General features: G+C 42.4%; 1 protein-coding gene across 1 annotated transcript in view; it reads left to right on the plus strand.

Moving 5' to 3' along the window:
- prss12 (serine protease 12) overlaps positions 1 to 18,421 on the plus strand; it is a 99,313-nt gene extending 80,892 nt beyond the window's left edge. The window contains exons 12-13 of the mRNA XM_062026250.1: positions 13,919 to 14,211; positions 17,615 to 18,421. Coding sequence (XP_061882234.1) covers positions 13,919 to 14,211; positions 17,615 to 17,946 — 625 coding nt within the window. The 3' untranslated portion in view covers positions 17,947 to 18,421. The remainder of the gene's footprint in view (positions 1 to 13,918; positions 14,212 to 17,614) is intronic.
- Positions 18,422 to 26,064: the final 7,643 nt, after the last annotated feature.

Raw genomic sequence — 26,064 nt, forward strand, 5'->3', positions numbered from 1 at the left:
ATGAATGATGAAAGTAGCTTACCACCAGCAGGTGTGAATGAATGATGAAAGTAGCTTACCACCACCAGGTGTGAATGAATGATGAAAGTAGCTTACCACCACTAGGTGTGAATGAATGATGAAAGTAGCTTACCACCACTAGGTGTGAATGAATGATGAAAGTAGCTTACCACCAGCAGGTGTGAATGAATGATGAAAGTAGTTTACCACCAGCAGGTGTGAATGAAGGATGAAAGTAGCTTACCACCAGCAGGTGTGAATGAATGATGAAAGTAGCTTACCACCACCAGGTGTGAATGAATGATGAAAGTAGCTTACCACCAGCAGGTGTGAATGAATGATGAAAGTAGTTTACCACAGCAGGTGTGAATGAATGATGAAAGTAGTTTACCACCAGCAGGTGTGAATGAATGATGAAAGTAGTTTATCACCAGCAGGTGTGAATGAATGATGAAAATAGCTTACCACCAGCAGGTGTGAATGAATGATGAAAGTAGCTTACCACTAGCAGGTGTGAATGAATGATGAAAGTAGTTTACCACCAGCAGGTGTGAATGAATGATGAAAGTAGCTTACCACCACCAGGTGTGAATGAATGATGAAAGTAGCTTACCACCAGCTTGTGTGAATGAATGATGAAAGTAGCTTACCACCAGCAGGTGTGAATGAATGATGAAAGTAGCTTACCACCACCAGGTGTGAATGAATGATGAAAGTAGCTTACCACCACTAGGTGTGAATGAATGATGAAAGTAGCTTACCACCACCAGGTGTGAATGAATGATGAAAGTAGCTTACCACCACTAGGTGTGAATGAATGATGAAAGTAGTTTACCACTAGCAGGTGTGAATGAATGATGAAAGTAGCTTACCACCACTAGGTGTGAATGAATGATGAAAGTAGCTTACCACCACCAGGTGTGAATGAATGATGAAAGTAGCTTACCACCAGCAGGTGTGAATGAATGATGAAAGTAGCTTACCACCACCAGGTGTGAATGAATGATGAAAGTAGCTTACCACCAGCAGGTGTGAATGAATGATGAAAGTAGCTTACCACCAGCAGGTGTGAATGAATGATGGCTTCTCATCTCTCTGTGAAGTGCTTTGAGTGTGTAGAAAAGTGCTATATAAATCTAATCCATTATTATTATTATTATTATTATCATTATTATTATTATTATTATTATTATTATTATACTGACCATTCATCATATTTAAAATGCAGGCTGTGCCATCTTGTTGTGTTAATAATACAAATAGTTCAGGAGGTTGCTTACAGCCACAACTGTGGATATTTGCTTTTGGAGAGCACACATCTGATGATGACACTTAGTGGTTAAATACTTGCAGGTGTTTGTCCCTTTTTGGATGACATAATGCAGTGTTGCAGTGTATAACGTGTCCCTTATTGGATGACATAATGCAGTGTTGCAGTGTATAACATGTCCCTTATTGGATGACATAATGCAGTGTTGCAGTGTATAACATGTCCCTTATTGGATGACATAATGCAGTGTTGCAGTGTATAACATGTCCCTTATTGGATGACATAATGCAGTGTTGCAGTGTATAACATGTCCCTTTTTGGATGACATAATGCAGTGTTGCAGTGTATAACATGTCCCTTATTGGATGACATAATGCAGTGTTGCAGTGTATAACATGTCCCTTATTGGATGACATAATGCAGTGTTGCAGTGTATAACATGTCCCTTATTGGATGACATAATGCAGTGTTGCAGTGTATAACATGTCCCTTATTGGATGACATAATGCAGTGTTGCAGTGTATAACATGTCCCTTTTTGGATGACATAATGCAGTGTTGCAGTGTATAACATGTCCCTTATTGGATGACATAATGCAGTGTTGCAGTGTATAACATGTCCCTTATTGGATGACATAATGCAGTGTTGCAGTGTATAACATGTCCCTTTTTGATGACATAATGCAGTGTTGCAGTGTATAACATGTCCCTTATTGGATGACATAATGCAGTGTTGCAGTGTATAACATGTCCCTTTTTGATGACATAATGCAGTGTTGCAGTGTATAACATGTCCCTTATTGGATGACATAATGCAGTGTTGCAGTGTATAACATGTCCCTTTTTGATGACATAATGCAGTGTTGCAGTGTATAACATGTCCCTTATTGGATGACATAATGCAGTGTTGCAGTGTTATTGTTGTCCTGGTGTGCTGTATTGTTGTCCTGGTGTGCTGTATTGTTGTCCTGGTGTGCTGTATTGTTGTCCTGGTGTGCTGTATTGTTGTCCTGGTGTGCTGTATTGTTGTCCTGGTGTGCTGTATTGTTGTCCTGGTGTGCTGTATTGTTGTCCTGGTGTGCTGTATTGTTGTCCTGGTGTGCTGTATTGTTGTCCTGGTGTGCTGTAGTTCCTTCCTGCTGCCCACTTGCTTGTTTTCCCCAGCAATTTTCTCATGAACAATTGAGTAGAAGTAGATATTTCTTGGTTTTGCTTGAAACATGCACACCTATGCCTGATATCTATGTGGCTGGTATGGCTGATATCTATGTGGCTGGTATGGCTGATATCTATGTGGCTGGTATGCCTGATATCTATGTGGCTGGTATGGCTGATATCTATATGGCTGGTATGGCTGATATCTATGTGGCTGGTATGGCTGATATCTATGTGGCTGGTATGGCTGATATCTATGTGGCTGGTATGGCTGATATCTATGTGGCTGGTATGGCTGATATCTATGTGGCTGGTATGGCTGATATCTATGTGGCTGGTATGCCTGATATCTATGTGGCTGGTATGCCTGATATCTATGTGGCTGGTATGCCTGATATCTATATGGCTGGTATGCCTGATATCTATATGGCTGGTATGCCTGATATCTATATGGCTGGTATGGCTGACATCTATATGGCTGGTATGGCTGATATTTATGTGGCTGGTATGGCTGATATTTATGTGGCTGGTATGGCTGATAACTATATGGCTGGTATGGCTGATATCTATGTGGCTGGTATGGCTGATATCTATGTGGCTGGTATGGCTGATATCTATGTGGCTGGTATGGCTGATATCTATGTGGCTGGTATGGCTGATATCTATGTGGCTGGTATGGCTGATATCTATGTGGCTGGTATGGCTGATATCTATGTGGCTGGTATGGCTGATATCTATGTGGCTGGTATGGCTGATATCTATGTGGCTGGTATGGCTGATATCTATGTGGCTGGTATGGCTGATATCTATGTGGCTGGTATGGCTGATATCTATGTGGCTGGTATGGCTGATATCTATGTGGCTGGTATGGCTGATATCTATGTGGCTGGTATGGCTGATATCTATGTGGCTGGTATGGCTGATATCTATGTGGCTGGTATGGCTGATATCTATGTGGCTGGTATGGCTGATATCTATATGGCTGGTATGGCTGATATCTATGTGGCTGGTATGCCTGATATCTATGTGGCTGGTATGGCTGATATCTATATGGCTGGTATGGCTGATATCTATGTGGCTGGTATGCCTGATATCTATGTGGCTGGTATGCCTGATATCTATGTGGCTGGTATGCCTGATATCTATATGGCTGGTATGCCTGATATCTATGTGGCTGGTATGCCTGATATCTATATGGCTGGTATGCCTGATATCTATGTGGCTGGTATGGCTGATATCTATGTGGCTGGTATGCCTGATATCTATGTGGCTGGTATGCCTGATATCTATGTGGCTGGTATGCCTGATATCTATATGGCTGGTATGCCTGATATCTATATGGCTGGTATGGCTGACATCTATATGGCTGGTATGGCTGATATTTATGTGGCTGGTATGGCTGATAACTATATGGCTGGTATGGCTGATATCTATGTGGCTGGTATGGCTGATATCTATGTGGCTGGTATGGCTGATATCTATGTGGCTGGTATGGCTGATATCTATATGGCTGGTATGGCTGATATCTATGTGGCTGGTATGGCTGATATCTATGTGGCTGGTATGGCTGATATCTATGTGGCTGGTATGGCTGATATCTATGTGGCTGGTATGGCTGATATCTATGTGGCTGGTATGGCTGATATCTATGTGGCTGGTATGCCTGATATCTATGTGGCTGGTATGCCTGATATCTATGTGGCTGGTATGCCTGATATCTATATGGCTGGTATGCCTGATATCTATATGGCTGGTATGCCTGATATCTATATGGCTGGTATGGCTGACATCTATATGGCTGGTATGGCTGATATTTATGTGGCTGGTATGGCTGATATTTATGTGGCTGGTATGGCTGATAACTATATGGCTGGTATGGCTGATATCTATGTGGCTGGTATGGCTGATATCTATGTGGCTGGTATGGCTGATATCTATGTGGCTGGTATGGCTGATATCTATGTGGCTGGTATGGCTGATATCTATGTGGCTGGTATGGCTGATATCTATGTGGCTGGTATGGCTGATATCTATGTGGCTGGTATGGCTGATATCTATGTGGCTGGTATGGCTGATATCTATGTGGCTGGTATGGCTGATATCTATGTGGCTGGTATGGCTGATATCTATGTGGCTGGTATGGCTGATATCTATGTGGCTGGTATGGCTGATATCTATGTGGCTGGTATGGCTGATATCTATGTGGCTGGTATGGCTGATATCTATGTGGCTGGTATGGCTGATATCTATGTGGCTGGTATGGCTGATATCTATGTGGCTGGTATGGCTGATATCTATATGGCTGGTATGGCTGATATCTATGTGGCTGGTATGCCTGATATCTATGTGGCTGGTATGGCTGATATCTATATGGCTGGTATGGCTGATATCTATGTGGCTGGTATGCCTGATATCTATGTGGCTGGTATGCCTGATATCTATGTGGCTGGTATGCCTGATATCTATATGGCTGGTATGCCTGATATCTATGTGGCTGGTATGCCTGATATCTATATGGCTGGTATGCCTGATATCTATGTGGCTGGTATGGCTGATATCTATGTGGCTGGTATGCCTGATATCTATGTGGCTGGTATGCCTGATATCTATGTGGCTGGTATGGCTGATATCTATGTGGCTGGTATGCCTGATATCTATATGGCTGGTATGCCTGATATCTATGTGGCTGGTATGCCTGATATCTATGTGGCTGGTATGCCTGATATCTATGTGGCTGGTATGCCTGATATCTATATGGCTGGTATGCCTGATATCTATATGGCTGGTATGCCTGATATCTATATGGCTGGTATGGCTGACATCTATATGGCTGGTATGGCTGATATTTATGTGGCTGGTATGGCTGATATTTATGTGGCTGGTATGGCTGATAACTATATGGCTGGTATGGCTGATATCTATGTGGCTGGTATGGCTGATATCTATGTGGCTGGTATGGCTGATATCTATGTGGCTGGTATGGCTGATATCTATGTGGCTGGTATGGCTGATATCTATGTGGCTGGTATGGCTGATATCTATGTGGCTGGTATGGCTGATATCTATGTGGCTGGTATGGCTGATATCTATGTGGCTGGTATGGCTGATATCTATGTGGCTGGTATGGCTGATATCTATGTGGCTGGTATGGCTGATATCTATGTGGCTGGTATGGCTGATATCTATGTGGCTGGTATGGCTGATATCTATGTGGCTGGTATGGCTGATATCTATGTGGCTGGTATGGCTGATATCTATGTGGCTGGTATGGCTGATATCTATGTGGCTGGTATGGCTGATATCTATGTGGCTGGTATGGCTGATATCTATATGGCTGGTATGGCTGATATCTATGTGGCTGGTATGCCTGATATCTATGTGGCTGGTATGGCTGATATCTATATGGCTGGTATGGCTGATATCTATGTGGCTGGTATGCCTGATATCTATGTGGCTGGTATGCCTGATATCTATGTGGCTGGTATGCCTGATATCTATATGGCTGGTATGCCTGATATCTATGTGGCTGGTATGCCTGATATCTATATGGCTGGTATGCCTGATATCTATGTGGCTGGTATGGCTGATATCTATGTGGCTGGTATGCCTGATATCTATGTGGCTGGTATGCCTGATATCTATGTGGCTGGTATGGCTGATATCTATGTGGCTGGTATGCCTGATATCTATATGGCTGGTATGCCTGATATCTATGTGGCTGGTATGCCTGATATCTATGTGGCTGGTATGGCTGATATCTATGTGGCTGGTATGCCTGATATCTATATGGCTGGTATGCCTGATATCTATGTGGCTGGTATGCCTGATATCTATGTGGCTGGTATGCCTGATATCTATGTGGCTGGTATGCCTGATATCTATGTGGCTGGTATGCCTGATATCTATGTGGCTGGTATGCCTGATATCTATATGGCTGGTATGCCTGATATCTATATGGCTGGTATGCCTGATATCTATATGGCTGGTATGGCTGACATCTATATGGCTGGTATGGCTGATATTTATGTGGCTGGTATGGCTGATATTTATGTGGCTGGTATGGCTGATAACTATATGGCTGGTATGGCTGATATCTATGTGGCTGGTATGGCTGATATCTATGTGGCTGGTATGGCTGATATCTATGTGGCTGGTATGGCTGATATCTATGTGGCTGGTATGGCTGATATCTATGTGGCTGGTATGGCTGATATCTATGTGGCTGGTATGGCTGATATCTATGTGGCTGGTATGGCTGATATCTATGTGGCTGGTATGGCTGATATCTATGTGGCTGGTATGGCTGATATCTATGTGGCTGGTATGGCTGATATCTATGTGGCTGGTATGGCTGATATCTATGTGGCTGGTATGGCTGATATCTATGTGGCTGGTATGGCTGATATCTATGTGGCTGGTATGGCTGATATCTATGTGGCTGGTATGGCTGATATCTATGTGGCTGGTATGGCTGATATCTATGTGGCTGGTATGGCTGATATCTATATGGCTGGTATGGCTGATATCTATGTGGCTGGTATGCCTGATATCTATGTGGCTGGTATGGCTGATATCTATATGGCTGGTATGGCTGATATCTATGTGGCTGGTATGCCTGATATCTATGTGGCTGGTATGCCTGATATCTATGTGGCTGGTATGCCTGATATCTATATGGCTGGTATGCCTGATATCTATGTGGCTGGTATGCCTGATATCTATATGGCTGGTATGCCTGATATCTATGTGGCTGGTATGGCTGATATCTATGTGGCTGGTATGCCTGATATCTATGTGGCTGGTATGCCTGATATCTATGTGGCTGGTATGGCTGATATCTATGTGGCTGGTATGCCTGATATCTATATGGCTGGTATGCCTGATATCTATGTGGCTGGTATGCCTGATATCTATGTGGCTGGTATGGCTGATATCTATGTGGCTGGTATGCCTGATATCTATATGGCTGGTATGCCTGATATCTATGTGGCTGGTATGCCTGATATCTATGTGGCTGGTATGCCTGATATCTATGTGGCTGGTATGCCTGATATCTATATGGCTGGTATGCCTGATATCTATGTGGCTGGTATGCCTGATATCTATATGGCTGGTATGCCTGATATCTATGTGGCTGGTATGGCTGATATCTATGTGGCTGGTATGCCTGATATCTATGTGGCTGGTATGCCTGATATCTATGTGGCTGGTATGCCTGATATCTATATGGCTGGTATGCCTGATATCTATATGGCTGGTATGGCTGACATCTATATGGCTGGTATGGCTGATATTTATGTGGCTGGTATGGCTGATAACTATATGGCTGGTATGGCTGATATCTATGTGGCTGGTATGGCTGATATCTATGTGGCTGGTATGGCTGATATCTATGTGGCTGGTATGGCTGATATCTATGTGGCTGGTATGGCTGATATCTATATGGCTGGTATGGCTGATATCTATGTGGCTGGTATGGCTGATATCTATGTGGCTGGTATGGCTGATATCTATGTGGCTGGTATGGCTGATATCTATGTGGCTGGTATGGCTGATATCTATGTGGCTGGTATGGCTGATATCTATGTGGCTGGTATGGCTGATATCTATGTGGCTGGTATGGCTGATATCTATGTGGCTGGTATGGCTGATATCTATGTGGCTGGTATGGCTGATATCTATGTGGCTGGTATGGCTGATATCTATGTGGCTGGTATGGCTGATATCTATGTGGCTGGTATGGCTGATATCTATGTGGCTGGTATGGCTGATATCTATGTGGCTGGTATGGCTGATATCTATGTGGCTGGTATGGCTGATATCTATGTGGCTGGTATGGCTGATATCTATGTGGCTGGTATGGCTGATATCTATGTGGCTGGTATGGCTGATATCTATGTGGCTGGTATGGCTGATATCTATGTGGCTGGTATGGCTGATATCTATGTGGCTGGTATGGCTGATATCTATGTGGCTGGTATGGCTGATATCTATGTGGCTGGTATGGCTGATATCTATGTGCATATGTAAGTGTAAGTCTAAGTCTAAAATGTGAATGAAGATGAAAGCTGTGAAGGAATCAGCTGTGGTTTGTAAACGTTATTTTCTTTGTGCGGAAAAGGGAAGAAAAAGGCTTAGCAGAGATGCACATTTAACTTTATACTCAAGACTTATGCCAATAAATTCAGATGTTTCCACATAGTTTTGAAAAAAAAAGGGTAAGTGAGTTTATATATCCTTTTGACTTCTTCACGCATTATTCCCAGGCTTCTTTCACCAGCAGAGGTGGAAAAGTAGCTTTTCAAACATCAACACCGAATGAAGCCATAAAAAGTTCCTCTCTGCTGGGATAGATTATGTCTCTGCTGGGATAGATTATGTCTCTGCTGGGATAGATTATGTCTCTGCTGGGATAGATTATGTCTCTGCTGGGATAGATTATGTCTCTGCTGGGATAGATTATGTCTCTGCTGGGATAGATTATGTCGCTTTCCAGACTAAATAAGAGATGAATGAGCACCTATTACACAGATGTTATTATTCCAGACTAAATAAGAGATGAATGAGCACCTATTACACAGATGTTATTATTCCAGACTAAATAAGAGATGAATGAGCACCTATTACACAGATGTTATTATTCCAGACTAAATAAGAGATGAATGAGCACCTATTGCACAGATGTTATTATTCCAGACTAAATAAGAGATGAATGAGCACCTATTACACAGATGTTATTATTCCAGAAACATAAGAATTGGATTGTCTGAACTCCTGCTTCCGTCTAAGTGGATTGCATTGAGCACAATACTGCCACCTAGAGGAGGTCAGTGGATGTACTGCAGTTCTTTAGATCGGGGTGTCAAAGTCATTTGAGCTCAGGGGCCGCATGGAGGAACATGGAGGAACATCTACTCCCACGTGGGCCGGACTGGTAAAATCACAGCATACTCATTCAAAAATGAAGACAACTTCAAAAGGGATTTCTTTGTCTTACTTTGGCCAACAATAGAACAAACACCTTCTGAAAATGTGCATATTACAAATACTCCTCTTAACAAAACACTTCAAGTTACTTTAAAATTCTAAGGAAAAAATTGGTGGGGTTTTAAAAAACAACATTGAGAACACAATAAACTTAGATTTTGTCTCAGTGTTTTCACTTCACTATTAAAAACATTTGGAAACGCAACTGAGTGTTTCCTCAAACCGCCACATTGTGACATACGCAACTGCCACAACACATTCATTCATCATCATTCAAATATTACAATTATAATATAAACAAAACAACCATCAACATGACACCATAGCCAAAATCAAGGTAACATAACTACAAACTTAACCAATGTGAACGTAGTAGATTTAATCACAAAATAAAATAAAACAAACACAACAAATGTAGAAACACACATTTTTACGAGGGAGTTCAGGGTGCGCATCGAGCATTTAATCAGTTGCAAGCGTTGCATGGAACTCTAACTAAGAAAATGATGGTCATGTTGACTTAAGTCTTTGCATCTTACCGTTTCGTTAATTTTGTCCGTTGAGTGGATAATTTACAATGAAAGAAGGTATTGTGCGTCAATACTGCCAGCCACAATTGACCGCTTGCACCTGTGCTAATTGGAGCCAATCCAGGGGGCACTTAACACGCGAAGTCCCAGAGAAGGGTCAATTGACATTTTTACCTAGAAAACACACAAGAGGGTCATTTGACCCCTAGTCCCCCCTGTGGACACTCCTTTTGTTATGAAAATGTGGCTGTTAGTGGCACACGGCAGGGGGCCACTTGAGCCTGTGTGGGGGAGGGGACCTTACAGCTCAAGCTTTAGTTCTGAGGTAGGTTGTGTGTGTTTTTGCAAGGATCAACAGAATGAAGGGATCAACACTCTGACATTTATTGTTAAAAAAAATACAAAACAAAACATATTTACAAAGAATGAAAAAGCAACTGTTTTCCCAGTTTTGGTGTGGAGGGTTGTTGCAGAAGCAATTGTTATTTTTGTGTGCCAAAAATAGTTTAAAAAAAAAATTTTACAAAGAAAAAAGCATATTTACAAAGAATGAAAAACCATGTCCATGTAAACGTGACTGACATACATTTGAGCAGTCACTCACAATCCTGGCACTGCCATTGCTCCTTTCGGCATTTCCCACATGTATAATTTTTCTGTCTACCTAGACAAACTGCCCCTAACAGCCTCATTACCATAACAAAATGAGTGATTAGTGTATTCGGGAAAAGCGTCGGGCCAAATGACCCCTCTCTGGGTCTTCTAGGTAGACAGAAAAATGCTGGGACTTCTAGTGTTAAAGTCAGTTGACAGATCATCTCTAATCACTGTCATGTGTGACGTTATAAATAAAGTTGATTTGATTTGATTTGAAGTGGATTACTCTTGAATTGATATTGCGACATCCAGTGGACACATTTAGAACAGCAGTTTCTTTCATTAAAAAAATGCAGCTCATTTTTAAAGATAGATAGATAGTACTTTATTATTAAGCAATTAAACCTGTTTGCGGGCCTGATACGGCCCACGGGTCGTACGTTTGACACCCCTACTTTAGAGAGAAAACTAGTTCAAGATAGTTCAGAGTAGGGATGGCTACATTTTATTTTTGAACCGGTACCTGGGAATCGATACCGGTATACTGAACGCTACTTCTGTGTGTGTTCATGTGTTAAGAAATGTTTGTTTAATCACAAATTCAACATTTAACAGCGAGATGAGGATAACTGAGCTTTCCAGTTGTCTTATTACATTTGTGAGTCTCCTTTGCAAGGATTGACTTTGCATGCAGTGGCAATTCCTGGATGTCAGTAGTGTACAGACTACTCTCTACCGTTAACCTGAATCTACTCTTTTGTTGCCCCCTACAAAGTGTGCATACTGTAAGTATTGTACACACCAGCTGTTAGATTGTAACGTGCATCTTAGTTGTCATTTTCATTACCAAACTTGGAGGTGTTGAAAATCGCCATGTGAAACCGCTAATGCTAACCAGTAGCATGTCTTTGACGAATCCAATATAAATTAGCGTTGAGCCAATGCATTTGTAAAAGTGACGCCTTACTTTACGTTTGAGTGTTTTCTATCAGGCATAATTGCTAGCTTGGCATGGAAAATAGTAACATTATCTACACTGAGTCCACTTTGGGAGCTGCTTGAGTGTTTGTTTCTGTGCCAAGTGCTTGAGCCGGTGGCGAGTCTGCAACCAGACGTGCTGCAAGTGCATCAGAGAGTATTAAAACATGTCACAGTTTGGTTTTATGCGACTTGATACCCGGTAGTTCCAACAGAATTGGGGCAGTGCCTATAAAAAGTACAGAATTCAGAGTATTTTCATTACAATATTTAATAATTTATTGTTAGGTCTACAGCCTGCATTTATTTAAACACTTTTTTAGTCTTTAAATTGTATTCATATATCCTTATTTTTATTTATTTAATTATTTGTATTATTATATATATGTAATCAATTAAATTCATTTTAAAATGAGTTTACTTAAGATTCAAGATGCTTTATTATTGTCCATTCTTTAACATGTACAAGACACATAAGAACTGAAATGTCATTTTGGGCACAGTCCCACTAAGAGCAGACATACTGTACGTTACAAGGAGACAAGACGGAACCGCCAACGTATCAGCCACTTACAGCCCTCCTTAAAAAAGGTGGGAAAAAGGGGATATTTGGAAAGGGGAGAAAAGTAAAAAAAATATCAGTCTAAGGCTGGACCCTCGGGAGGGGTCCAGACTGAGTCCAAGGAAAAAACCTCACATAGCATAGCACACATAAACATGATTCATGTAATCACAACAACTCGCAACAGAGGGGGGCGGGGGGGTTTGGGGCCCTGGAGGCCGGCTGCCGCTATAAAGCGCTACACAGCCGTCCACAACCCCGAAATGCGACCGCCCTCACCAAGAGGCAAGACAGAAAATGATATATAATAATTATCTCTAATTTAATTACAGATAAATCTAATTTTAGCCGTGAACAAACGTAACCCGGCTAAAATGTGACGCACTTGCAGTCCAAGCGCGGATAAAAATGCAGGTGAGATAAATCTGTCATGGTGTTTATGATGTCCTTTCCATTCCTCTGACGTGCTGGGGACATTTGTCTTGTCACAGCAAAAGAAAGGCTCAAGTTGGAAACCTGCCAGGTGGGAAAAATAGAAAGGAGAAAAATGCCACAACATTCCTAATAGAAGAGCCAATAAGGTCAATACATTTACTGTATATTGACTGTATATTGACTGTACATTGACTGTATATTGACTTTCTATTGGCTGTACATTGACTGTACATTTACCGTCTATTGACTGTACATTTACTGTATATTGACTGTATATTGACTGTACATTGACTGTATATTGTCTGTACATTGACTGTACATTGACTGTATATTGACTGTACATTGACTGTATATTGACTGTATATTGACTGTATATTGTCTGTACATTTACTGTACATTGACTGTATATTGACTGTATATTGACTGTACATTGACTGTATATTGTCTGTACATTGACTGTACATTGACTGTATATTGTCTGTACATTGACTGTACATTGACTGTATATTGACTGTATATTGACTGTACATTGACTGTACATTGACTGTATATTGACTGTATATTGACTGTACATTGTCTGTACATTGACTGTACAGCACAGAGAGGTGTTGGAGAGTCAGGCTGAGTCCCAGGTGAACCTGCTGGGAGGTTTAGTTACAGTTGGCAGCCTGCGTGCTGTACAGTCAGAAAGTATAAATAGAAATCAACTGCAAGAAGGCCAAATGATCTCCAGATGAGCTGCACTAACCAACCAAAAGTGCTTCTGTACTCTGCTATTTCACTGCTATTGTTGCCATTGCAGCACGGTGGCACAGGGGTTAGTGCATGTGCCTCACAATACAAAGGTCCTCAGTTCAATCCCGGGCTCGGGATCTTTCTGTGTGGAGTTTGCATGTGCATCTCCCCGTGACTGTGTGGGCTCTACTCCATCTTCCTCCCACCTCCAAAGACATGCACCTGGGGATAGGCTCCTCCCACCTCCAAAGACATGCACCTGGGGATAGGCTCCTCCCACCTCCAAAGACATGCACCTGGGGATAGGCTCCTCCCACCTCCAAAGACATGCACCTGGGATAGTTTGATTGGCAACACTAAATGGTCCCTAGTGTGTGAATGTTGTCTGTCTATCTGTGTTGGCCCTGTGATGAGGTGGTGACTTGTCCAGGGTGTACCTGGCAGAGGTCATTAATATAATTGTAGTTTGCGTTGTGGTAGAAGTGGAAAATAATTAGTGTGTGTAATCACGTCTGTCATCACAAGGACTTGTCTTGTAAGTATTTGCAGCCCACGACCACTTCCTGTTCTCTCTGGGCAGGTATGGCAACTTCCTGTTCTCTCTGGGCAGGTATGGCAACTTCCTGTTCTCTCTGGGCAGGTATGGCAACTTCCTGTTCTCTCTGGGCAGGTATGGCAACGCCAGCAAGCAGTACAAAGTGCGGGTGGGTGACTACCACTCCCTGGTCCCCGAGGAGTACGAGGAGGAGCACGCCGTCCATCACATTGTCCTCCACCCCAACTACCTCTCCACCAGCAGCGACTACGACCTGGCGCTGGTGCGTCTGGCGGCGGGCCGGGCGGGGGCGGCGGGGGAGTGCGTGTCATTCAGCCCTCACGTCCTGCCAGCCTGTCTGCCACTCAGGAAGGAGAGAGCGCTCAAAGGAGGCAGCAACTGTCACATCAGTGGCTGGGGAGACACAGGTGAGACTCACAGCAACACCCGTATGTCACATCAGTGGCTGGGGAGACACAGGTGAGACTCACAGCAACACCCGTATGTCACATCAGTGGCTGGGGAGACACAGGTGAGACTCACAGCAACACCCGTATGTCACATCAGTGGCTGGGGAGACACAGGTGAGACTCACAGCAACACCCGTATGTCACATCAGTGGCTGGGGAGACACAGGTGAGACTCACAGCAACACCCGTATGTCACATCAGTGGCTGGGGAGACACAGGTGAGACTCATAGCAACACCCATATGTCACATCAGCGGCTGGGGAGACACAGGTGAGACTCATAGCAACACCCGTATGTCACATCAGCGGCTGGGGAGACACAGGTGAGACTCATAGCAACACCCGTATGTCACATCAGGGGCTGGGGAGACACAGGTGAGACTCATAGCAACACCCGTATGTCACATCAGTGGCTGGGGAGACACAGGTGAGACTCATAGCAACACCCATATGTCACATCAGGGGCTGGGGAGACACAGGTGAGACTCATAGCAACACCCATATGTCACATCAGGGGCTGGGGAGACACAGGTGAGACTCATAGCAACACCCGTATGTCACATCAGGGGCTGGGGAGACACAGGTGAGACTCATAGCAACACCCATATGTCACATCAGGGGCTGGGGAGACACAGGTGAGACTCATAGCAACACCCGCTTTTTGCGATTTCCTGGATATGAGGAAGATGAGTCCTGATGATGTTTCCCGCCGTCCTCAGCAGTCTCTGGAGAGACTTCAGTCTGAGGCCGTGCAGTTTCCAGTCCAGACAGAGATCCATCTTTTATTTAGATGTATCTTCATTTGTTGTTATTTATACTTTGTAAATCAGGGGTGTCAAAGTCATTTTAGCTAATTAATAAATCTACTAATTAAAATAATGGCACGATAAGTTAAAGATAAAGACAACTATAGATTATTTTCCTTGTTTAAAAATAGACTAAGTACATTCTGAAAATGTACATGTCATGTTTTTCTTTTTACACTTAAATGATGCGGTTAAAAGTATTCTATGTTCATTTGTGGTTATTCATACTTTGTGAATAAATGAAGTGATAATGTTCATCAGTCAAGTAGTTGGAATTGAGCCTGGCAGAGTTTTTAAAATGCTCTCATTGGTGTTCATTTTGAATCTATCAGAAGATGAAATGAAGCATAATATTAATATCAAATTACAGGATGTTATTCATGTAATTGCCATGTTTTCCTCTACTGATGTACGTAGCATCATCTGTAACACAACTTGTGAATTTGGACTCATTTCATGACTCAAACATGAAGTTGCAAAGGGATTCATAATATTTCAGCATATTTATGTGCGCCCACAAAATGTGTCCCCAGTCATAAGTACAACAGGAAATGTACAGATGATCAAAAACATTTATTTGAGTAGAACCATCACCAACAACACCTTTGACAATGGAGGCACGTACGTAGCAATCCACATTATACACAGAATTGCTATTGCGACATCTAGTGGACACATTTAGAACAGCAGCTTCTTCCATTCCAAAATGACAGCTTGGACATTTTGTCTCCTAAAACCTGCACGTTGCAGACCTCCTGTGTGTGGCACTGAGGTGACGTCATCGTCTCATTTGCATAATTGGCCATGACACATGTGCACTCTGTGGGAGAGACAAATAGAGAGCAAAATATATGAAGCGCCGTTCATGTTTTAAAATTGTTTTTAATGAAGCTTTTATGGTAGTCTCCAAAATGTCCTAAATGTCAAACTCAAGGGCCAGGGGCCAGATTCATTTGCCACGTTTCTAAAAACACTGGAGTGCTCCATGTTGTGTAGACAAGCAGAAGACTGGACTCCAAATGTGTGTTGACATAACTGACAAGTTCCTTTCAGTCCTACACATTATATCTGTAATGGGAGTTATGGAACCAAGGTGATTGTTTACTCCACATTTCTTCAACTTCTTCAGTGGTGCTCCTCAAGGTTCCGTTTGAGGTCCTCTCCATGACCCGAGTGTTCCGTTTGAGGTCCTCTCCATGACCCGAGTGTTCCGTTTGAGGTCCTCTCCATGACCCGAGTGTTCCGTTTGAGGTCCTCTCCATGACCCGAGTGTTCCGTTTGAGGTCCTCTCCATGACCCGAGTGTTCCGTTTGAGGTCCTCTCCATGACCCGAGTGTTCCGTTTGAGGTCCTCTCCATGACCCGAGTGTTCCGTTTGAGGTCCTCTCCATGACCCGAGTGTTCCGTTTGAGGTCCTCTCCATGACCCGAGTGTTCCGTTTGAGGTCCTCTCCATGACCCGAGTGTTCCGTTTGAGGTCCTCTCCATGACCCGAGTGTTCCGTTTGAGGTCCTCTCCATGACCCGAGTGTTCCGTTTGAGGTCCTCTCCATGACCCGAGTGTTCCGTTTGAGCTCCTCTCCATGACCCGAGTGTTCCGTTTGAGGTCCTCTCCATGACCCGAGTGTTCCGTTTGAGGTCCTCTCCATGACCCGAGTGTTCCGTTTGAGGTCCTCTCCATGACCCGAGTGTTCCGTTCAACAAACTTGTCAGACACTCACATTTTGTTGCAGGAGGTCCTTAAAAAGGGCAGAGCGCTGACAACATAAACAGTTTCAAATCAAAGGTGTACTATAGAGGTTGGTTCTACAAGAATATACAAAATAAACCTAATAGTCAAGTAATTCCCGCTATTTTTAAGACTTTTATGAGCAGGGCCCTTTTGGAGCCCCAAGAAAGTTGTTTTGGTTTATTTGAACTTTCATTGCTCAAAAAATCTCCATGAATTAAAATAAATGTTGTATTGAAGTATTAATTTATTTAAGGCTCCAAATACTTTACATCAAATATTCCACTTTGAATTTTTTTCGGGAAAATGTTGCATATTTTGTGTTTTGGTCCCAAAAACCATGTTTTTGACAAAAAGGTCATAACACAATAAAAAATGTAACAATGTATATCGATGGATAGATTTGAAGTTGATGTAGATGTTTAGGGTTTGCTAAAAAAAAATATTTTTTTAGTATGTATGACTTTAAAAAAAAAAAAGTATGACTGAGACCGTTTCGGGTCCCCGGGACCAAACTTGAGGGAAGCCCTAAGGGTTAAAAAAAGGAAAGATAAATTGTATTAGTCTGAGAATGAAAAACACATTTTCAGTGTGCGGCCCTCAGTGGAAGAAGTTAGGACACCCCTGCTCTATAGCAAGACTACTATTGATAGGAGGTGAAAGGTCATGTCAGTAAAGGTCAATTTGTCACGCTGTCAATGAAAAATGTCCCGCATGAGCAACAATCCATTTGTCTCCTATTGATCTTCCACTTTCTTGTAAAGCTTTACTTCCCGTGTTGAAATGTGCAGTGTCAGCATTAATGACCACGCCCCTCTCCCTCCCCTCAGGCCGTGCGTACTCCAAGACCCTCCAGCAGGCGGCGCTCTCCCTCCTGCCGCGCCGCCACTGCCAGCAGCGCTTCCACGCGGCGTTCACCAGCCGCATGCTGTGCGCCGGCAGCGTCCAGGAGGACCGGCGCGTGGACAGTTGCCGCGGCGACAGCGGCGGGCCTCTGGTGTGCGAGCGCCCGGGTGGGGGCTGGGTGGTTTACGGGGTCACCTCCTGGGGTCACGCCTGCCGGACGCAGCAATCGCCCGGCGTTTACACCAAAGTGTCCGCCTTCAGCTCCTGGATACACAAAGTGATAGGACGCCACGCTGCCAAATATGGACGGCCATGACCTGATTGGACTGCTCGCGTGTCACAGGGGGTGTCCTAACTTTTGCCATTTGGATATTTTTCATTTTCCAAAACCAATAGAATATGTATTGTAACCGTTCGGGCTCCGCTTGTATTTGGTCAACATTGAAGTTCCCGGGGACCCAAAAGGGCCTCAGTCTTTAAAGTGTTAAAAACATGTCAAATATGTTTATTTCTATTTTTACTTTCAATGCTAAAATATCTACAGATACACTTTAGATTCATCCCTTGACATGTTTACATGTTTTTATGTTTTATGCCCTTTTTGTCAAAGAAAAGACAAAATATGCAAGATGTCCCCCCAAAAGTTCCAAGTGGAATATTTGATGTGAAGTAATAACAACATTCAATCAATCAATAACAACATTGATGTATCGATCAGTATTTTTCAACAATGACAGTGTAGAAAAAAACACAGGATTCAAACTCATGGCCCAGGGGCCAAATCTGGCCCGCCACATCATTTTACAAACCCTGTTTCCATATGAGTTGTGAAATGGTGTTAGATGTAAATATAAACGGAATACAATGATTTGCAAATCCTTTCCAAGCCATATTCAGTTGAATATGCTACAAAGACAACATATTTGATGTTCAAACTCAGAAACTTTATTTTATTTTTTTGCAAATAATAATGAACTTATAATTTCATGGCTGCAACACGTGCCAAAGTAGTTGTGAAAGGGCATGTTCACCACTGTGTTACATGGCCTTTCCTTTTAACAACACTCAGTTTTGGTTTGGGAAGTGAGGAGACACATTTTTGAAGTGGAATTCTTTCCCATTCTTGCTTGATGTACAGCTTAAGTTGTTCAACAGTCCGGGGGTCTCCCTTCTCATATTGCAGGTGCCACACATTTTCAATGTCTGGACTACAGGCAGGCCAGTCTAGTACCCGCACTCTTTTACTATGAAGCCACGTTGATGTAACACCTGGCTTGGCATTGTCTTGCTGGAATAAGCAGGGGCGTCCATGGTAACATTGCTTGGATGGCAACATATGTTGCTCCAAAAGCTGTATGTACCTTTCAGCATTAATGGTGCCTTCACAGATGTGTAAGTTACCCATGTCTTGGGCACTAATACACCCCCATACCATCACACATGCTGCCTTTTACACTTTGCACCTAGAACAATCCGGATGGTTCTTTTCCTCTTTGGTCTGGAGGACACGACGTCCACAGTTTCCAAAAACAATTTGAAATGTGGACTCGTCAGACCACAGAACACTTTTCCACTTTGTATCAGTCCATCTTAGATGAGCTCAGGCCCAGCAAAGCCGACGGCGTTTCTGGGTGTTGTTGATAAACGGTTTTGGCCTTGCATAGGAGAGTTTTAACTTGCACTTACAGATGTAGCGACCAACTGTAGTTGCTGACAGTGGGTTTATGAAGTGTTCCTGAGCCCATGTGGTGATATCCTTTACACACACTTGTTGATGCAGTACAGGCTGAGGGATGGAAGGTCACGGGCTTAGCTGCTTACCTGGGGTGATTTCTCCACATTCTCTGAAAGCTTTGATGATATTACGGAGCGTAGATGGTGAAATCCCTCAATTCCTTGCAATAGCTGCTTGAGAAAGGTTGTTCTTAAACTGTTCAACAATTTGCTCAGGCATTTGTTGACAAAGTGGTGACCCTCGCCCCATCCTTGTTTGTGAATGACTGAGCATTTCATGGAATCTACTTTTATAGCCAATCATGGCACCCACCTGTTCCCAATTAGCCTGCACACCTGTGGGATGTTCCAAATAAGTGTTTGATGAGCATTCCTCAACTTTATCAGTATTTATTGCCACCTTTCACAACTTCTTTGTCACGTGTTGCTGACATCAAATTATAAACTTAATGATTATTTGCAAAAAAAAATAAAGTTTATGAGTTTGAACATGAAATATGTTGTCTTTGTAGCATATTCAACTGAATATGGCTTGAAAAGGATTTGCAAATCATTGTATTCTGTTTATATTTACATCTAACACCATTTCCCAACTCATATGGAAACGGGGTTTGTAAGTGGCCAGCCACATCATTTGTCATGTCAGATGCCACAATCATTTTGATGGCCTGCCATGTCATGTTATGTCATATGCTGAGTTATTTTAATTGGCCCACCGCAATATTTGATCTCATATGCCGATATAATTTATGTGGCCCGCCACATCATTTTATTTTATGTGCCGCAAAAATGTATGTGGCCCGCCACATTATTTTATGTAATATGCTGACATAATTTATTTGGCCCGCCACACATCATTTTATGTCATATGTCGCAATAATTTATGTTTCCGCCATGACATTTTATGTCATATACTGCTATAATTGGTGGACCGCCACATCTATTTGTCATATGCCGCTATTAATTTAACAAACTTCTGCATTCAAATATTAGATATATTTAGATGATCTGCATTCAAATATTAGATATATTTAGATGATCTGCATTCAAATATTAGATATATTTAGATGATCTGATCCTGCAACAAGCAAAGTCAACCTTTCAGCAACAATTACAGCAATCAAAAGTAACACACACACATTAAAGGCCTACTGAAAGCCACTACTAGCGACCACGCAGTCTGATAGTTTATATATCAATGATGAAATCTTAACATTGCAACACATGCCAATATGGCCGGGTTAACTTATAAAGTGACATTTTACATTTCCCGCTAAACTTCCGCTTGAAAAGGTCTATGTATGATGACGTATGCGCGTGACGTCAATGGTTGAAACAGAAGTATTGGGACACATTGTATCCAATACAAAAAGCTCTGTTTTCATCTCAAAATTCCACAGTATTCTGGACATCTGTGTTGGTGAATCTGTTGCAATTTGTTTAATGAACAATGAAGACTGCAAAGAAGAGAGTTGTAGGTGGGATCGGTGTATTAGCGGCTGGCTGCAGCAACACAACCAGGAGGACTTTGACTTGGATAGCAGATGCGCTATCCGACGCTAGCCGCCGACCGCATTGATGATCGGGTGAAGTCCTTTGTCGTGCCGTCGATCGCTGGAACGCAGGTGAGCACGGGTGTTGATGAGCAGATGAGGGCTGGCTGGCGTAGGTGGATAGCTAATGTTTTTAGCATAGCTCTGTGAGGTCCCGTAGTTAAGTTAGCTTCAATGGCGTCGTTAGTAACAGCATTGCTAGACTTCGACAGGCAGCACAGCATTAACCGTGTATTTACATGTCCAGTGTTTGGTTCAGTGTCTCCTGATAGTAGTATTGTTGATCTTCTGTCTATCCTTCCAGTCAGGGGCTTTTTTCTTTTGTTTCTATCTGCATTTAAGCCCGATGCTATCACGTTAGCTCCGTAGCTAAAGAGCTTCACCGATGTATTGTCGTGGAGATAAAAGTCACTGTGAATGTCCATTTGGCGTTCTGGACTCTCATTTTCAAGAGGATATAGTATCCCAGGTGGTTTAAAATACAAATCCGTGATCCACAATAGAAAAAGGAGAGAGTGTGGAATCCAATGAGCCAGCTTCTACCTAAGTTACGGTCAGAGCAAAAAAAGATGCGTCCTGCACTGCACTCTAGTCCTTCACTCTCACGTTCCTCATCCACAAATCTTTCATCCTGGCTCAAGTTAATGGGGTAATCGTCGCTTTCTCGCTCCGAATCTCTCTCGCTGCTGGTGTAAACAATGGGGAAATGTGAGGAGCCTTTCAACCTGTGACGTCACGCTACTTTCAAGCTGTGACGTCACGCTACTTTCAACCTGTGACGTCACGCTACTTTCAACCTGTGACGTCACGCTACTTTCAACCTGTGACGTCACGCTACTTTCAACCTGTGACGTCACGCTACTTTCAACCTGTGACGTCACGCTACTTTCAAGCTGTGACGTCACGCTACTTTCAACCTGTGACGTCACGCTACTTTCAACCTGTGACGTCACGCTACTTTCAAGCTGTGACGTCACGCTACTTTCAACCTGTGACGTCACGCTACTTTCAACCTGTGACGTCACGCTACTTTCAACCTGTGACGTCACGCTACTTTCAAGCTGTGACGTCACGCTACTTTCAACCTGTGACGTCACGCTACTTTCAACCTGTGACGTCACGCTACTTTCAACCTGTGACGTCACGCTACTTTCAACCTGTGACGTCACGCTACTTTCAACCTGTGACGTCACGCTACTTTCAACCTGTGACGTCACGCTACTTTCAACCTGTGACGTCACGCTACTTTCAACCTGTGACGTCACGCTACTTTCAACCTGTGACGTCACGCTACTTCCAACCTGTGACGTCACGCTACTTTCAACCTGTGACGTCACGCTACTTTCAACCTGTGACGTCACGCTACTTTCAACCTGTGACGTCACGCTACTTTCAACCTGTGACGTCACGCTACTTTCAACCTGTGACGTCACGCTACTTTCAACCTGTGACGTCACGCTACTTTCAACCTGTGACGTCACGCTACTTTCAACCTGTGACGTCACGCTACTTTCAACCTGTGACGTCACGCTACTTTCAACCTGCGACGCTACTTTCAACCTGTGACGTCACGCTACTTTCAACCTGTGACGTCACGCTACTTTCAACCTGTGACGTCACGCTACTTTCAACCTGTGACGTCACGCTACTTTCAACCTGCGACGTCACGCTACTTCCGCTACAGGCAAGGCTTTTTTTATCAGCGACCAAAAGTTGCGAACTTTATCGTCGTTGTTCTCTACTAAATCCTTTCAGCAAAAATATGGCAATATCACAAAATGATCAAGTATGACACATAGAATGGATCTGCTATCCCCATTTAAATAAAATAATTTCATTTCAGTAGGCCTTTAAGAAGACTATTCATATTTATATTTAAAATGTTTTCAATGTGGCCCTCTGAGGGCAGCCTTACCTGCACACACACACACACACACACACACACACACACACACACACACACACACACACACACACACACACACACACACACACACACACTCTCACACACACACACACATACATGTCTTGCCTACTTTGTGTGGACCCACGTTTGGGAGTAAAGAGTTGCAACTAGGGATGATAATGGCTTTTTGCCCATATCCGATATTCCGATATTGTCCAACTCTTTAATTACCGATACCGATATCAACCGATATATACAGTCGTGGAATTAACACATTATTATGCCTAATTTGGACAACCAGGTATGGTGAAGATAAGGTACTTTTTTTAAAAATTAATAAAATAAGATAAATAAATTAAAAACATTTTCTTGAATAATAAAGAAAGTAAAACAATATAAAAACAGTTACATAGAAACTAGTAATGAATGAAAATGAGTAAAATTAAGTGTTAAAGGTTAGTACTATTAGTGGAGCAGCAGCACGCACAATCATGTGTGCTTACGGACTGTATCCCTTGCAGACTGTATTGATATATATTGATATATAATGTAGGAAGCAGAATATTAATAACAGAAAGAAACAACCCCTTTGTGTGAATGAGTGTAAATGGGGGAGGGAGGTTTTTTGGGGTTGGTGCACGAGTAAGTGTATCTTGTGTTTTTTTTATGTTGATTTAATAAAAAAATTAAAAAAAAAAAAAAAAAAAAAAAAAAAAAAAAAAAACGATACCGATAATAAAAAAACCATACCAATAATTTCCGATATTACATTTTAAAACATTTATCGGACATCCCTAGTTGCAACCTCACTTCAGAATGCAAAACACACAAAGTAAAAAAAATATTTTACTTCTGTAGTTGTGAGGAGCAGGCAAATGCCCTCACAAGTCAAAAGATCCTCACAGAAAGGGTGGCTTATCAAGTGTATGTCCACACAAGGACGGTGAGACAAGTGCACACACACACACACACACACACACACACACACACACACACACACACACACACACACACACACACACACACACACACACTCACACACACACACACACACACACACTCACACACACACACACACACACACACACACACACACACACACACACACACACACACACACACACACACACACACACACACACACACACACACACACACACACACACACACACACACACACACACACACACACACACACACACACACACACACACGCGCCGAGTGTCGTTGGTATTTCTCACCATGTCTACAGGAATAGCTGCCGTTGACTGAAAAAGGCAAACAAGCACAGCAACACATTTTAAAAATGGCGCAGAGAAGACGACTGACGGCTACTCGTGTTTGTCACATGTTGGAAAATGTCACTTTTTCCATAAATATTCCTTTATTTTATTTTTTGAACTAGTGATCCTGACAGTAAAGGTGTCATATTCTCTGTCTAGCACAAGGGCGCCACCGTGTGGTAGATATATTGTACGCCACATTACATGAAGATTAAAACATTAAAAAAAAGACATATATTTATACAATATGGTACTTAACATATGCTAAGTGTTAGCATTTTAACATGAGCATGCTAACATTGTTAGCTCTGTGCCTCAGAGTCATATAACTTGTTACTTTCATTATGTGTGATTGCTTCTCACTTCTCTGTGAAGAGTTTTGAGTGTCTAGAAAAGCGCTACATAAATCTAATCCATTATTATTATTATTATTATTACTTAACAGATGCTAACTTGTTCAGCCAATTTTGCGTCCGAACACCTTAAGTTCATATAACACGCTATCTGTTTGCATGCTAACATTTTTTGAAGTGTATGCCTCAAAGTCATATAACATGGTACCTGACACATGCTAAGTGTTAACATTTTACATAAGCAATGCTAACTTTTTTTTTGCTCTAAGCCTCGGAGTCATATAACTTGGTACTTGACACATGCTAACTTTTTTAGCCAATTTTGCAACCAAACACCTTAAATTCATTTAACATGGTACTACACATGCTAACTGTTAGCAGGCTAACTTGTTTAGCTGTATACCTCAGACTCCTATAACATGGTACTTGACAAAAGCTAAGTGTTAGCATTTAAACATTAGCATGCTAACTTTTTTAGCTTTTTGCCTCAGGGTCATACAACTTAGTTCTTGACACATGCTAACTTTTCTAGGCAATTTTTCAAGTGTACGCCTCACAGTCACATAATGTGGTTTTTGACGCATTCTAGTTGTTAGCATTTCTTCTGTTGGGCATAGCCGTAGCGACACTAACATCACCCCCTTGTGGTAAAAAATGATAACGGTCATAACTTCCTTCCACACGCTCCCATCTTTCCGAAATGTTGACGTTGGGTCGAGGCGTAAACCCAGAGTTGCACGGGCACGTTCATAATGATTTATTTCTCTAAATTGTCCATTTTTAAGCAAAGAACAACAACATGTGTTACATTCTGTGCATATTTATTAATTGAATACATCTAAAATGTCTGTTTTAAATATGTTTTTTTTTCAAATTGTATACTGACATCCAGTAAAATAATATTCTTTTGCTAAGTGATATTTTTCCCCGAATAGTAGAACTGTTGCTAAAGACTTGTTTGGTTGTGTAGCTCACCTTTTGTCTTCTGGTCTGGATGTGAGGCCCCCAGACCGGCCCCTGGCACAGAAATGGACGTTTTTTTTCTGGATCTCTCTTGTCATTTTCCCTGCCTTCATCTTTCAATCCATCCATTGTTTTTATTCAAGGCTCCTCACATTTGACTTTTACCACGGCGGGAAAAACAGAAGATTGATGAAAACAATCCGACCTGGAACTTTTTACTGCGACTCAGCACTTTTATGAAGGTACGTTAAATTCCCTGCTACTGAATGAGGGCGACATTCAGTCCTGTGGTTACCATGGCAACTCTCATGTTAGCAGAAGAAAAGCTTCACAGTCACAATCAGGCGGATTTTCTTTATTTTTATTTTGCTTTCTTGATTTTGACATGTCCTGTTTTGTCCGTCTTCAAATGTAATAAAAACAACTTCAGGCAGGGGTGTCCAAAGTGTTAACAACTTCAGGCTGGGGTGTCCAAAGTGTTAACAACTTCAGGCAGGGGTGTCCAAAGTGTTAACAACTTCAGGCTGGGGTGTCCAAAGTGTTAACAACTTCAGGCTGGGGTGTCCAAAGTGTTAACAACTTCAGGCAGGGGTGTCCAAAGTGTTAACAACTTCAGGCTGGGGTGTCCAAAGTGTTAACAAC

This window comes from Entelurus aequoreus, linkage group LG18, assembly GCF_033978785.1.
Source record: "Entelurus aequoreus isolate RoL-2023_Sb linkage group LG18, RoL_Eaeq_v1.1, whole genome shotgun sequence".
Taxonomy (NCBI): Eukaryota; Metazoa; Chordata; class Actinopteri; order Syngnathiformes; family Syngnathidae; genus Entelurus; species Entelurus aequoreus.